We start from the raw sequence: 15881 nt of genomic DNA, 5'->3' as shown, positions 1-15881 counted from the left end.
ATAGCCATAAGCGTTAATTTTGTGTCATTAATGATGGTTCCTATGCTTGATAGTTCATCTCTAATGCCGGCAACTCTTAGGAAATAAGAGATTATTGATTCTCCTTTCTTTATCTAAATGTGATTCAGTTGCCTTTTGAATGCAAGAACCCTAGTTGCATTGTTTACTTCATATGCATTTCCTAATGCATTCATCATATCAAAGGCAGACTGACGTTTCGTAAGCATAGGTACGATATCATTTTTAACTCCATCTCCAAGATGATTTGAATAGCTTGTCTATTTCCATTGCTCTATATGGATTTGTGAGGTTCAACTAGGGGTTGTTTGGATGCTCCATCAACAAATTGTTTTATATTGTTCTCTTCAAGAATCATTATGATTCTAAATTTCCAGGCTTCAAAGTGTTATTTCCCATCAAACCTGTCATCAGGTCTGATTTTATATGCCATTGAAGATAGGAGAAGATTACTAAGTATATATAAAGTCTGATGACTGAATTTTGCAGAACCCTAGGATAGATAACTTGGCTCTGATACCATGTAAAGATTCTACTAATTCTTTGCTCTTTGGATCAGACTTTTAGTTCAGTTTTGAATGACTGAGAACAATCTTCTAAATATTATGAATATTCAAATTATTTGATGAAGTTATAACTTATCATGAATACAAATTCAATGCTCTTATTATCAATCTGAAAATTGGAATATCTCAGACTTAGTATTCACTGGAAGTAAGATGCTTATCGAAGCGGACTGTTGTGTATTGTATGTCCCATAAACTGCATTTACAACCGAATATATATCCTTTCTAACTTGGCACTAATTATAAATTTCCCTAAGTCAACGATTTAAGAGACTCAAATTAGTAATTAACTAACTAAATGTTAGTTTAGTTAACAACCAAACAAAGGCATCTCTTAGAAATCGTTGACACCTATAGGAAAAGCATGTATATGTATTAAGTGCCAATCATTAGATATATTATCAATAAGAGAAGGTACAATTTGTACTGGCAGACCTGTAGGATTATCTTGGTTAGAATTTTAACATCAAATAGCTAGAATTTCTAATAATAAACCATATACAGAAAGTCATACCAACATCCTTACATGCATTTAATCTTTTGCTTCATTTTGATAAACCGTGACTCATAACATCCACTTGAGCAATCATAAATTTTGTTGAACTACCAGTAATGATCAAATCATCCACATAAATAACTAGAATAATGATGTCATTGTCAGTAGTCCTGATGTACAGATTTGAGTGTAAGGAACTCGATTTGAGTTGAGTCATAAATGTTGAAATATGATTGAAAGTGTTGAACTACCAGTAATGATCAAATCATCCACATAAATAACCAGAAGAATGATGTCATTGTCAATAATCTTGATGTACAAATTTGAGTCTAAAGAACTCGTCTAGAAGCCTTGATTTTTGAGGTACTTATCAATTTTCATGTACCATGCCCAAGGGGTCTGCATTAAAGCGTCAAGAGCTTTCCCTAATCTAAGAACTTGATGTTCTTTACCAACAACCTTAAAACGAGGAGGTTGCGTCATGGAGACCTATTCTTGTAGGTCACCATTCAAGAAATCACTCTTGACGTCCATCTAATGGACCTTCTAACCAAATTGAGTCGCCATGGCTAGGACTAATCTGATTGTGCTCGTCTTTGTAGTAGGATCAAAGGTCTCCAAATAATCAATATGCCCTAACGGTGAGAAAGGCCCTTTGTAACTAAACGAGCTTTGCACTTATCAAAAGTACTGTCAAATTTGTATTTGATTTTGTTAACTCATTTGCAGCCAATGGGTTTCTTCCCTAGTGGAAGATTAGAAAGGAGCCAAGTGTTATTTTTCTTTAGCAGGCTCTAGTGTTTAGATGTCATAGCATGTTCCCACTTTGGAATTCCTTTAGCCTCGAAATATGTTTGAGGTTAAATTAACTCAAGTTCCTCATCAAAAGACTCTAGATTAAACTCAAGGGAAGCATTTACAACTTTGGCTGATCTTGCAAGAGAAGCTAGAGGTGTTTGTACAAGGATCACTCATAGAATTGGAGTTGCATGAGCTATGGGAGCCCTCCCATAAGCTGGACCTAATGAAAGTCTAACTACCAAATCATGTACCTTCAAAGCCTGATATGTTGGATCAGGAGCAAGAGAAACAGGCATTAATGGCCCTCATTGCTCATCAAAGACTACATCACGACTATACAAGAGCGAGATATCGCAGTGTCAATCAAGCAGTAGGCTTTGTGAAGACTACTATATCCAACAAGCATGAGTTTTTGACTCTTGGCATCCAACTTGGTGCGTGATGCATCAAGGATTCAAACAAAAGCAAGAGAGCCAAAAACTTTCAAGTGACTGATTCTACGCTTGCAACCTGACCAGGCCTCTTCCAGAGTCTTATCTTTGATCGCCTCTGTGGGTGACCAGTTCAAAAGATAAATTGCAGTGATAACTACATCTCCCAGAACTTCTTCAGAACTTGTCTATGTTCGAGCATGAAGCGAGCCATCTCACTGATTGTTTTGTTTCGTCATTCAACTACACTGTTACGTTGTGGTATATGGAGTGTGATTCACTGGCGTTTGATGTCAAGAGTATCCAAGAAGCTAGAGAATTCATTAGAACAAATCCCCCCCCATTGTCTAGCCTAAGAGTAATAATAGATTTCCCAAACTCTTTTTCAACTAAAGGTTTAAACTTTTGAAATACTGGAAATGCATCTAATTTCTTTTTAAGAAGATATACCCACATTTTTTCTACTGAAATCATCGACAAACAACAGAAAATACCTGGACCCAAGAACAAGAGTGGCCATAGGGCAACAGATATCGGCATGAACAAGCTAAAGTACCTGAGAAGCTCGCCATGAATCGCCACTGGTGAAAGGTGTGTGCGATGTTGCTTTCCAACCTAGCATGCATCACAAACTCCAAGTTGTTGAGTCTGAATCTTTGGCAATTTGAGGACAAGCTCTTCCCAAGCAAGTTAAGAGAGATACTGTACATCAAAGTGTCCATATTGTTGATGCCAAGTGTGCTAACAGAAGACCGCCAAGCAACTATAGCTAAGTCTTGAGAATCACCATAATTAGTAAGTCGGAAAAGACCATGATCCTCAAGACCCACTGCAACAATAGACTAAGTTGCCCTATCAGTGATGATACACTGATGTGAACTAAAGGTGACATCCAATTGTGGAAAATGTCACAATTGACTGAGAGTATATTTAGTTTCATCCCTAGAACGTACTACACATTGAGGAAAATGAGATTCCTCCCAGCAAATTGAATCTGAATTATGCCTTTGCCAACAATAGTGTACTCTTCTCCACCGCCAAAAATAACAAAATCTGAGTAACGCTAGTAGTCAGTGAACCAATTTCTACAGCAAGTGAAATGACAAGAGGCACCAGAATCAATGTACCAGGAAGACCACTTCACATGATATCCATGTCTTTTAGCCATGAAGGCGTAAAAGGCAGATTCCATCTGAAAAACTTTCAAGTGGCTAATTTTGGGCTTGCAACCTAACCAGGCCTCTTCCAAAGTCTTGTCTTTGACTGCCATTGTGGGTGACCAATTCAAAAGATAAACTGCAGTGATAACTACATCTACCCAGAACTTCTTCGAAACTTGTTTACGTTTGAGCATGTAGTGAGCCATCTCGATGATGTTTTGTTTCGTTGTTCAACTACACTGTTATGTTGTGGTATATGGAGTGTGGTTCACTGGCATTTGATGTTGTGTGTATCCAAGAAGCTAGACAATTCATTAGAACAAAATCCCCCCCCCCCCCCCCCCAAATTGTCTAACCTAAGAGTAATAATAGATTTCTCAAACTCTTTTTCAACAAAAGGTTTAAACTTTTGAAATATAGGAAATGCATCTGATTTCCTTTTAAGAAAATATAACACATTTTTCTACTGAAATCATCAACAAACAACAAAAAATACTTGGACCCAAGAACAAGAGTGGCCATAGGGTAGCAAATATCAACATGAACAAGCTTAAGTACCTGAGAAGCTCGCCATGAATCGCCATTGGTCAAAGGTGTGTGCGATGTTGCTTCCCAACCTAGCATACATCACAAACTCCAAGTTGTTGAGTCTAAACCTCTGGTAATTTGAGGACAAGCTCTTCCCAAGCAAGCTAAGTGAGATAATGTACATTGAAGTGTCCATATTGCTGATGCCAAAGTGTTCTAATAGAAGAGCGCCAAGCAGCCATAGCTAAGTCCCAAGAATCACCATAATTAGTAAGCTAGAAAAGATTGTAATCCTCAAGACCCACTACAACAATAGACTTAGTCACCCTATCAGTGATGGTACACTGATGTGAACTAAAGGTGACATCCAATTGTGGAGAATGTCGCAGCAACAGACTGACTGAGAGTAGATTTAGTTCTATCCCTAGAAATTGGAAAAGACCGTGATCCTCAAGACCCACTACAACAATAGACTTAGTCACCCTATCAGTGATGGTACACTGATGTGAACTAAAGGTGACATCCAATTGTAGAGAATGTCGCAGCAACTGACTCACTGAGAGTAGATTTAGTTCCATCCCTAGAACGTAGTACACATTGAGGAAAATGAGATTCCTCCCAGCAAATTGAATTTGAATGTTGCCTTTGCCAACAATAGTGTACTCTTCTCCGCCACCAAAAATAACAGCATCCAAGTAATGTTGGTAGTAAACCAATCTCTACAGTGGGTGAAATGACGAGAGGCACCTAAATCAATGTACTAGGAAGACAACTTCACATGATACGCAAGTCTTTTAGCCATGAAGGCGTAAAAGGCAGATTCCATCTGCTCAGTGTGCTCTCCACTGTTCACTTTTAACTGCGAACTTGATTGCTTAGATTGGGCAGCTAAGTGTTTTCGACATTCAACCTTCATGTTACCAAACTTGTGGCAATAGTTGCATTGAATGTTCTTCCGAGAGCCTTTTGAAGCTGGAGGAGAAGACTGTTGACACTTGCCTTTATCCTTCGAAAAGGATTTAGCAACAAAGGCTTGCTTTGTGGAGGTAGAATTGGAACTGTTACTTTATTGTTTCCACCAATCTTGTTGAAGCAGGAGTGTGCAAAGATCTGTGAATTTCATTTCAACACTAGAAGAAGTGATGTTGAGAGTGTCGATAAAATGCTCATAGGACTTGGGTAAACTCCTGAGAGTGATGACCACAATGTCCTCTTGCTCCATCTTGCAACTAATCACGGATTTCTTGAATCCTATTCAAGTGAGCCTGGAACAATGTTTGCTCATCCATGATAATAGAAAAAAGAGTGTTCTTTAAAATGAAAGCTCTGCTTTTGTAAGAAGTCTCCTGAAGATTCTTGAGATGCACCCATATCTCGACCACTGTCTTGCCGGATGGAATCTAAGAGAGTTGATCATCAGCTACGAATAATTTGAGAAGCATCACCACCTCTCGATTATTCAAATCCCATGTGTAACCTAATCAGTACAAGGGGCAATCAGATGTTGTGTAATACCCAAAACAATCTAAACAATATTCTAATATTCAAAAATTGCTATTATCCATTGTTTCCAAGTGATAATTCCACCCATTGAATTTTGAATTGCTCTCGAGCAAAATATTTGTTAGAGATGCCATAATACATTTTCCAGATGAAAAAGTGAAACTCTGTGAAGGCACATACTCTGAGGCAAAAAAAACAAAAGACCTAGAAAAATTGAAGGGGTACCTAGAAGAGAGCTCGATATACCCAAAAAAAATATGTTGTCAGTTTCTAAATCTGTTGGCTCGAAAATTGAGGCACCCATAAAACCTAACAACCCAATTGACTTTCAAAAAACCCACCAAAATTTTATTATCAAAAGCAAAATTCGAGCCGAAAAATTAGGGTTTTCGAACAAAACCTTAGTGGGCGGCAATGGAGGGTCATGGTCGGATTAGCATAAAAAATGGAAATCGTAAGCAAAAAACGGCTGATTTTTTCCAAAAAAAAATGACTTTCTAGTAGAGATGTTGCTGAAGGTGACGGATCCTATACCAAAAGATGGCATTTTTGTTGCAGATATAGGGAAAAATTGCTGCAAAAAATGGCTCGCGATTTACTACTAAAAATGAGGTAGAGAAAAATGACGCAAGCAATAACAGACACAAGCAATAATAGAGGTCTCTAAAAGGATACAAAAAAACAAACACGAGCAAGCTGAAGTCGCATTTTTGCATATTGATGCTTCGCTTCGCGAGTTGTAAATTTATCCAAAAAACCTTAGCGAAATTCCAATCACAAACCAGAAAAATAATCCAAGCTTTTACAGATCCATGTCTCTAAAACCCTAGTCGAAACTAGGTATTAGGAAGTAGGTAAAAATATAGAAGAAAATAGTTTCAAAAATAATGTTTAGATAATTTCAACAAGAAATTATTTTCGAAAAAATTCAACCTTGCTTTGATACCATATTACGAAGTATTTAATATTTAAAGAGACCGAGAAGTCAATATATACAAAAGAATGAAACAATGTTTCTTTAGGAAATGATTGTAAAGAATAGAAATTTTCTATTCTAACTAGAAGAAAACAAACAGTTATCTACAGCCTAACTAAATATTAGAAACATTCTATATTTACAATAAATTACAAATATATAACCATTAACTAATAATAGACGCTATCTATTATTGTAATATAAACAAACATTGATATTTTGAGCAATGGGAAGGCAGCAATTAATTTCTTATGTACTTCACAAGCACATCACAAATAAAGCAAAATTTGATAATCGACTATATGTAAGACATATGCTTAAGTTAAAAAGGAGATATATTTCAGCTACTGTGCATTGCATATCACTATCCTTTCAAATCATGTGGTAGTACCACTATAGCACAACTAATTTGAAATCGCAACAAAGAGGGTTGAAAAATTATATACAACTGCATCCTTCATCCTATTAATGTAAAAACATGTGGGTTGATCAGAAACAACATGCTTACACCAATAAATCATTGAAACTTGACAATAACATTTTAGTTGACATTATTGTTCCTCTTGGAGGGTGTGTTCTATTTCACTTTATGTTCTATTTAGTCTCATTATTAAATATCTTAGACCATTTCTTTGATTGACAAGGGACATTTTATGATTTAAGAATTACATTTGAAAAGTAATCCTATCGAATTTGTTCTTTTTTCAGTACTCTCCCTGGTCATATCAAGCCCCTATTACATAGACAACCAATTGGTGAAACTGAAATTGAAATTGCAAAATGATGTCCCTTGACTTATAAAAAAAAATGATTTGCTCAGACTCCTATTCTAAGATTTTTTTTGTACTGAAATACTTCAATGGAAAGTGGGAGATGTATATAAGTAACAATCAGCTAATGCTTTCCCAAAATTTGACTCTAGGACTTAGATAATCACCTTGTAAGATGAATTTTTGTTAAATTACCCATTTTATTCCATGCATCTCTCTATCCAAATAGAAAAGTATGCAGCAATGCACATACGAAATTTTCAGAGACTGTCGTGCAAAGGTAGGAGAAAGGTCTTCCTTATCTCCAAATCTCATACTTTAACATGAATGATGATAAAAAAGAGTCCAGTTGTTTAATTTAATCCAAGGGATCCCATTCTTTTTCTTTCTTGTTATTGTGTGCCGCAGCTAGGCTGGAGTTGTATATCACTATGATTCATCTAGTTGAGCTGTTTGGTTTGTCTCATATCTCACAGTACTTGCTCTGTCTACAATCTGGCTTCTCTGTTGTACAAGGTGTCAGATCTTACAATCCTGCCTTTATCAATATGAAAAATAACCAAAAGCCAATTCAAACAACCCACATTACTCCGATGATTAAATAACTCATAAGACATTTTAAGAAGAACAATTTGAATTCAATACTCCTTTTCACAGATTCTTATTTGTTAAATTACCCATTTTATTCCATGCATCTCTCTATCCAAATAGAAAAGTATGCAGCAATGCACATACGAAATTTTCATAGACTGTCGTGCAAAGGTAGGAGAAAGGTCTTCCTTATCTCCAAATCTCATACTTTAACATGAATGATGATAAAAAAGAGTCCAGTTGTTTAATTTAATCCAAGGGATCCCATTCTTTTTCTTTCTTGTTATTGTGTGCCGCAGCTAGGCTGGAGTTGTATATCACTATGATTCATCTAGTTGAGCTGTTTGGTTTGTCTCATATCTCACAGTACTTGCTCTGTCTACAATCTGGCTTCTCTGTTGTACAAGGTGTCAGATCTTACAATCCTGCCTTTATCAATATGAAAAATAACCAAAAGCCAATTCAAACAACCCACATTACTCCGATGATTAAATAACTCATAAGACATTTTAAGAAGAACAATTTGAATTCAATACTCCTTTTCACAGATTCTTATTGTGGCATTTTGTGCCCCTGTCAAAGAACTACTTTTAAATGGATGTATGAAATTCGCCAAACGAGCTTGAAACAGGTAGCCGCTTGCTGCGACTCCAAAACAAGATATTAAAAGATGATAATTGCAGGCTTACTATAGAAGAGAAGGCCACAAACATGTAACGTAAGAAACAAGAATAACCAGAGAATAACAAACCTACAGACTTTAAACTTACGGAAGAATCTCAGTAGAAAAAGCGCACAGAATATTTCAGATAGACCCAATATATATTGGCATTCATATAAATACCAAACTTACTTCAAATAATTTCTAGAACAAGGTATCTCAAAATCAACTCACTTATTCCAGTGAAAGAGAACATAAATATTTATAAATATAGTTCTTAAATCAATTAAAAACAATTTAATATGTTTTACTGTTTTCAATTAAAAGACTAATCTGGTACTTAACCCCGAAAGATATGCCGAAACTTCCACTCATTATCATGAAGATCTCTGGCAATTAGTTCCTGAGCAGGTGGCTGCTGATTAAAATCCTGAGGACAAAATGTAACAGAAAGCAGGTATCCAGCAACAAAATTAATACAAAATGGTTGTAAATAAAATATCATTTGTGCTCCTTAAAAACAATAATCATGTCTGTTTGAAAGCTCTTGAAAACCTGAACATAAGAAGATCAAATATAAGAGAAAGCAAGATTTAAGGGAGGAGATGAGTCATACCAGAGGAGGGAAAACTTTTTCTGCTGCTCGGCGTGGAACAGAGAAACCACCATGTGTACTAGTGTCACTTGCAGTTAAAGTTTTGCAGAAATAATTAGTTGGTTGTTTGCTTGGTGTACCCAGGTCAGATGAGAGATATGTGTCTTTTTGCTCTTGCTGCACAGCATTGTTAGCTTTTAGCTTATCATTTAACAGCACAACATATGCATGGCATGCCAAAGGTGGCATTTAGAACAAATGCCAAGTTGCAAAATTCATAATGACTTACAGCATTCAATGGTTGCAATGTCATCTGAGCATATACTTCATCTGTCTCCACATCTGCCTGCCATCCATGGAAGTACTATTTTATCAAACCTCTGGACATTGCCAACTTACAGAATCACAAGGAATGATGTATTAATGAGTCCAACATAAGATGAAAATGCAGTAAAATCTCACATGCATAGTGACATTGTGAAGCTGACAGACTAACTGAGGTGGAAGATTTGGATAATTCGGTATGTGAGCATCGACCTCTTTGTTTGTTGACGCAGCCACCTGAAATAATTTTTCAAAAAAATTGAACTCAACCAGTAGAAATTGCATTTTTTGAAGATTGGGTACAAGCATATAATAGACAGAAAATAAGCATATATTGACCTACTTTCTTCAACCACTCTGTTGACCATGTTTCACATACCATACATAGGTCTTGAGTTTATAAAGCCAGAATTTTACCTGCTCACTGTGGCCCTGTGGAAAATAGACAACCCTGCTTCCAACAGCAGGTAAGGACACCAGAGGTCCAGCACAGGCATGCCAAAGCTCTGAGTTAAGACAACGCCTTTCTCCTGTTGAAGGAAGGTGAATAAGCAAATTGAGTATATCATACAGATCATATAACTGAAATTTTACCATAAAGCAAATAAAAACATGCAATTCAATTGCTTTCAGGAAATAGAATACTCTATATTCTATATCTTCTAGCAGCAATTTAATCTCTGGTAATGGCAGTTGCCAGAATGTTATTTACACATTTCTGCTTGATACATAAGCAAAATGTTAGATTCAAAGGTTTGAGTGACAAAGAATCAAATGGAAATCTAAAACGAGATCTTGTGGCTCAGCTTGTCTTGCCTCAGAGAGTCGGAGGTATTTAACCATGAACCATTTTCAAGCCAGGCTCCTCAAAGATTTCAACCACACAAAATAGCGAGGAATCAAACACCTCACGAGCAAAATGTTCTCTTCTGAGAAAGGTTGAAATCTTAAACCTGATTAAAGATTGGTAGAGCTCTTAAACACGTTCTGATAAGGAACAATAAGTTCTGGAGAAGGGTAAAATTGGAAGAAATCAAATAAAGCTTATCAAAAGTGTCGTCTCCTTACAAAGCTAGCCTCGTAAAACTGATAATATGCTTGTAGAGCTCAGGGAAACATCTTCAAACCCACCCTAAAAAATAGAGCATAGAATACATTATATTGAAGACAGCATTCTCTGAAAGCAATTGAACATAATACAATTGGCCAGTGTTCATGACAGAGATGTGGGCATGCACACAATCTTCTAAAAGTTCTTTCAAGGCTTCCTTTCCACCAGGAAGTCAATAACAGAAAGCTAAAATAAGATCACTAGCCTTAGTTAAACTTTCAAGGGATGAATTAGTCTGGGACTTGTACATAGCATTTGAAGACAGAGAATGCATCCAAATTTAATCCAATATGCCTTTGACGATAGCTAATAGGAATTTTAAACTCCAAATGTTAAAATTATCCAGCAAAATACATCCTGCTAAATTTAAGAAAACTATCACATAAGATAATCGCTAAAACACATTTTCGGGAGCAGACTGAAACAGTACTCTTTGAGAAAATTTGAAGCCCACGGAATAAGGAAAAAAAACACAAAGGTTGGACTTAACATTATAAAACTACAAGAAGGCTTTTAAATGTTTTAGGGGAAATTCTGATAACTAGAAAAGTGATTGAATGCAAATATATAAATAAAAAATTCAGTTAAATGAAATTAAAAAAGGGAAAATTGCTCGCCTAAAAGGACAGATGATATGGCAATTTTTAGTAACATAAATTAAATAGACCCTACAAACTTAACGCCTGCTTAATAAATGGGCTATTTATAGTAGAGAGTGGGCCATTTATACTAGAGGATCATACAGTGTTAAAGGACGTCATGCAGTTCTTCGTTTATCCCTGATGCCCTCATCTTACTAAGACAAATCAGGACACAGTTATCATCAAGTGATGTGTTGCAGAGGTGAGCATACAACCATTCAGCGAAAGTAAGGCAGGGAACTGTGTAGGCAGGGTTAGAGTCCCATTCATGTACGGTTTACCAAGTTATTCTCCTTAGACACCCATGCTGGAAGTATCAAAAGAGGGCAAGTGGCTGAGTGACAGAGCACCACGGTGGCAATTAGAAGTTCTGGACTTAAGTCCTAGATGATCTATGCAAAACAAACCGTTACAAGATTACAACAACATTTGTTCCCTAAACACAACCCATCCGTACAGAGCGAATCTATTAAGAGAAAAATTAAATTCGTGAGACCTCTCAGAACTTTTACTTTATGAAATATTCAGGGAAGAGGTCCTCTCAATGGGTGAAACATTAGTTGAGACAGGGCATCGCCGTGTAAACGACATAGCTTCTTTTGAGTTGGAATAAATCACTGGAACTCGACAAATTAGGAAAAACTTGAATACAAATCATGCATGGCCTTCTGTATTGCCACACGTTTAAGGATCCTAAACAAGTTGCCAGGACTTGGTTAATTGTAGCTCGTCTAATCTTAAGGGAAAGTAAAGTCGAAGTAGCAATTTCCCCAGGCGGTCAGTGTTGGATAGACACCCGGATACGATGCCGTGCTTGATTGTTTGTTAGCCTTCCTAATTTGGGATGCTTGACAGGAATCAACAGAGCTTTCAACCGCAAGGTTTGCGGACAAGGTCAAACCGCAAGACAAACAGACATGGCATATGGCATTATACTTTCTTCACTGCATATAGGACGAGATCGACCATAAATAGCTCGTAAGAAGCGCAATGAAACGAAATACACGAGGTTCATTACCTTCCTGGGCCTGCTGACCGAAGCCCGGAGACGAAATCCTCATCTCGCCTTAATTAAAAATACACAAACTGGATGCCCTGCTGTCAGATTTTCAATAATGACTACCCGCAACCGCAAACAGACTAGATTTAATAGTGTTTTACGGGCAATCCCTCAAATTCGTACATATTTGCACCCAATAACCCCGCCTTCTCCAGAAACCGCAGAGCTTACGCGCCCAGATTTACAACCGCCAAGCAATATCCTACCAGAAAGTCTGTGCTTCCGCAATGCAAGGTCCCTGCTCGTCCATCCCTTCCGTTTCTTCCAACTTCCCAACCCACGACCTCCTGAAAAAGCAGCTAGGCCTTTCTCAAGCTTCCAAACAGCGCATTACCAAAAATCTCCGCTACAGCTGAACCAAAACAAGCTCATACATACAGATCCCTCGTTCGAAACCCCTGTGCGCCACAACGAACATATCCAGCCTACGCTACAAAGCACACCTACAAAACTCCATCCGCACCCCCTTATTCCCCATCTCTCACAAACTCACCACTCCTTCCCACTTCCGGCCTCCGAAACCCTCAATTCCTGCACCGTCCACGCACAAAGCCAGCTCCAGCAGCATCCACACCCTGAAAATCCAGTCTCCAGCTCGAGCACCGTCACGTAATCTTCACACCGGAACAGCTCCACGAGACTCGATCCGAGGGCAGCTTAAGCGGCGATTTACTCATTGAAACCTTCATAAGTCCCACTCCTTCTCCTCCTCCCCCTGTATTTCCCCCTCATCGATCACCTTCCAGCATCAACTCCTTCCACAAACCTGCACGCTGAACTCACCTCAACATTCATCAATGGCGGCCTCCCTCTTCCCCTTCCGCTTCCTCCTCCTCTTCCTCTTCCTCTTCCCCTCTCCGTCTGAACAACACCAGTTCCTTTCCTCTCCCCTTTAAAATTTTGGGCCAAAGGCTGAGCAGCTGCAGAAATAGTAGCAAAAGGCAATATTTGTGTGTGTGAGGGCTCTTTATTGTGGGCCGCCGGATCGGCCTGCGGAGGCACCCTGCGCCGTCGATCTCCATCTGCACCCTTTGCGGAAGCTCCTTGATGTTGATGGGACATGTGCCGCTAAACTATTAATTAGTCTGTGTCAGGGTACGGAAGGGGGTTAAATTATATATACGAGAGCACGGTGCCTTTGACGGCTTCTCCTTCTTTCTTCTCCTTCCCTTCCCTCCCTTTCATTTCTATTTCATATGATTTGACCCCCCGCAGTAAAAAGAGGAAAGAGGGGGTATTCGAATGCGCGCACTAAGCGTGGTGGTTATAAGGCATTATGGGATCCAAAATCTTTTTAAATTACAAATAATTAAGGTTAATGGTGGTGGGAAGAAAGGGACCATTTTTGTGTTGGTGGGGTTGAGTGAGGGTCATTTCTAGTGTTTTCCTTCTACCATGGGGTTGATTTTTGGGATGGCGTCCTAATAATGGTGACGGGATTGGATCTTTTGTGGAATGTGCAAAATGACTCTAAACCTCTGCCATCTAGGTATATAACTACATCTACATTTGGTTTTATATTGTTGTTGTATCTATGTAATTTGGCAAGTTTACTTTTTGGGGGTGTTGTGTTTGTTTTTATAAATGTGAGGTTCTTTGATAAGGACTTGTGTCATTTTCGGGATTTGTTTGTATTGGGAGTACAAATTGAGAGTTGTTCCATCAATTGAGAGTGTGAATTGAAGTTTGGATAAATAGTTGATTCTTTTTGTGATTTGTTAATTTATTGGGGTTGGAAGTGTGAATTCGAGTGTGTATATATACTTGGGGCATTTGTTGTGATTTGTTGGTATTGGGAGTATGAAGTTAAGCTGCATGAGTAGATGATTGGTGGTGGGTAGGAGTTAATGTTTTGGAGTATATATTTCTACATATGATTGGCGACTCTTTTCAAAAGAAAAGAAAAAACTTTTTATGATGAGAGGTTCTCTTCTATCATTTCGTATTTTATTTGTATTTGAAGTACAAAGTTCAAGTTGTTTTGTCAATTTTTGTGACTTATTGGAGTTGGGAGTGTGAATTTAAGTTGTCTAAATAGTTGATGTCTTTTGTGATTTGTTGGTATTAAGAGTATGAAGTTAAGTTGCATGAATAGATGGTTTTGGAGACTAAGAGTTGATGTTTATGAATATATATTTCCATCCATAGTACAACAACTCTGTTTTTTTTAACATTTTTTTAATAAGAGATTCTCTTCTATTGTTTCTTGACTTGTTTGTATTTTGAGTACAAACTTAAAGTTGTTGTACCATTTTTTGTGATTTACTAGGGTTAGGAGGGTAAGTTTAAGTTGTCTAAATAGTTGATTTCTTTTGTGATTTGTTGGTACTTAGGGTATAAAGTAAGTTTGTATGAATAAATGATTCCTATTGACTACGAGTTAAGCTTTTTCTCATCCCTTTCTTTCTGTGAGAGGTTCTTCTAAAATGACTCCTGTCATTTTTGTGATTTGTTTGTATTTGGAGTACAAATTGAAAGTTGTTCTATCATTGTTTTGTGATTTATTGGGGTTGGGAGTGTGAATTCAAGTTGCATAAATAGTTGATTTCTTTTGTGATTTGTTGGTATTGAGATTATGAAGTTAAGTTGCATGAATAAATAATTTCTAAGGACTAAGTGTTAGTGTTATGGGATTATATATTTCAACTTACAATATGAGAACTCTTTTCTTTTCCTTTTCTATTTTTTTAACGAGAGGTTCTTCTATAATGGCTTCTATCATTTTTGTGATTTGTTGGTATTGGGAGTACAAATTTAAAGTTGTTGTATAGCTTTTTGTGTTTTGTTGGTACTGGGAGTACAATTAAAAGTCAGTCTATCATTTTTGTGATTTGTTGGGGTTAGAAGTGTGAATTCAAGCTGCTTGTATAGTTGATTTATTTTGTGAATTGTTGGTATTGGGAGTGAAATTATGTTGCATGAATAGGTAGTTGATTTCTATTGACTGGAGTCAAGGGTTGATGCAGGAGCATCTTGCATGAGAAAATTATTGGGAAAAAAAAAATTGGAGGAGAGAGAAAGTGACGAAAATTAGAGGAGAAATAATAAAAAAATTAAAAAGGGAAAAAGGAGAAAAGAAAGAAAAAGAGGATTTCTATTTTCGAGGTACATAGGTGGCATAATAGAAAAATAAAAATAAAAATAAATAGTTGTCATTACATTAATCGAGGTGTGTAGGTGGCATCTTAGAAGCTTGTGGAAAGTTTCTTAAATCTTGCATTTAATATTTGTTGTGATCCATAAAGGAAATGTAATTTTCTAATTGGGCCACATGGTGGTGCTTAGTTGTAATTCTAGAAGGTTATGGAAGTTGTAGAAGGTTGTGGAGGAATTCTAGAAGGTTGTGGATAAGTCATGCATGGGGTGGTAAGTGTCTATTTAAGCAAGGCATGTGAGCATTTCTAATCAAGCTCAAGGAGTAGCTTGAAAAGTGGAAGCTTGAGGAGGAGTAGCTTGAGAAGGAAAAGCTTGAGAAGTAGAAGCTCGAGGAGTGGAAGCTCAAGGAGTAGCTTGAGAAGTGGAAGCTTGAGAAGTGAAAGCTCGAGAAGAAGGTGAAAGCTTGAGAAGTGAAAGCTCGAGAAGAAGGTGAAAGCTTGAGAAGTGGAAGCTCGAGAAGGAGAAGCTCGAGAAGTAGAAGCATTGGAAGGAA

At 37.3% G+C, this 15881-nt stretch overlaps 1 protein-coding gene across 1 annotated transcript in view; it reads right to left on the bottom strand.

The window, feature by feature from the left end:
• Window positions 1-12330, bottom strand: part of ARF6 (auxin response factor 6) — a 44430-nt gene extending 32100 nt beyond the window's left edge. The window contains exons 1-6 of the mRNA XM_089809204.1: window positions 12191-12330; window positions 9838-9950; window positions 9559-9657; window positions 9386-9442; window positions 9118-9273; window positions 8847-8931 (exon numbers count right to left, since the gene is read on the bottom strand). Coding sequence (XP_089665330.1) covers window positions 8847-8931; window positions 9118-9273; window positions 9386-9442; window positions 9559-9657; window positions 9838-9950; window positions 12191-12233 — 553 coding nt within the window. The 5' untranslated portion in view covers window positions 12234-12330. The remainder of the gene's footprint in view (window positions 1-8846; window positions 8932-9117; window positions 9274-9385; window positions 9443-9558; window positions 9658-9837; window positions 9951-12190) is intronic.
• Between the last annotated feature and the right edge of the window lie 3551 nt (window positions 12331-15881).

This window comes from Cupressus sempervirens, chromosome 11 (assembly GCF_028749045.1).
Source record: "Cupressus sempervirens isolate cs-2001-9-10 chromosome 11, ASM2874904v1, whole genome shotgun sequence".
Classification (NCBI taxonomy): Eukaryota; Viridiplantae; Streptophyta; class Pinopsida; order Cupressales; family Cupressaceae; genus Cupressus; species Cupressus sempervirens.
Note: the sequence above shows the minus strand (reverse complement) of the source record. Positions and strands in the feature narration are given on the sequence as shown.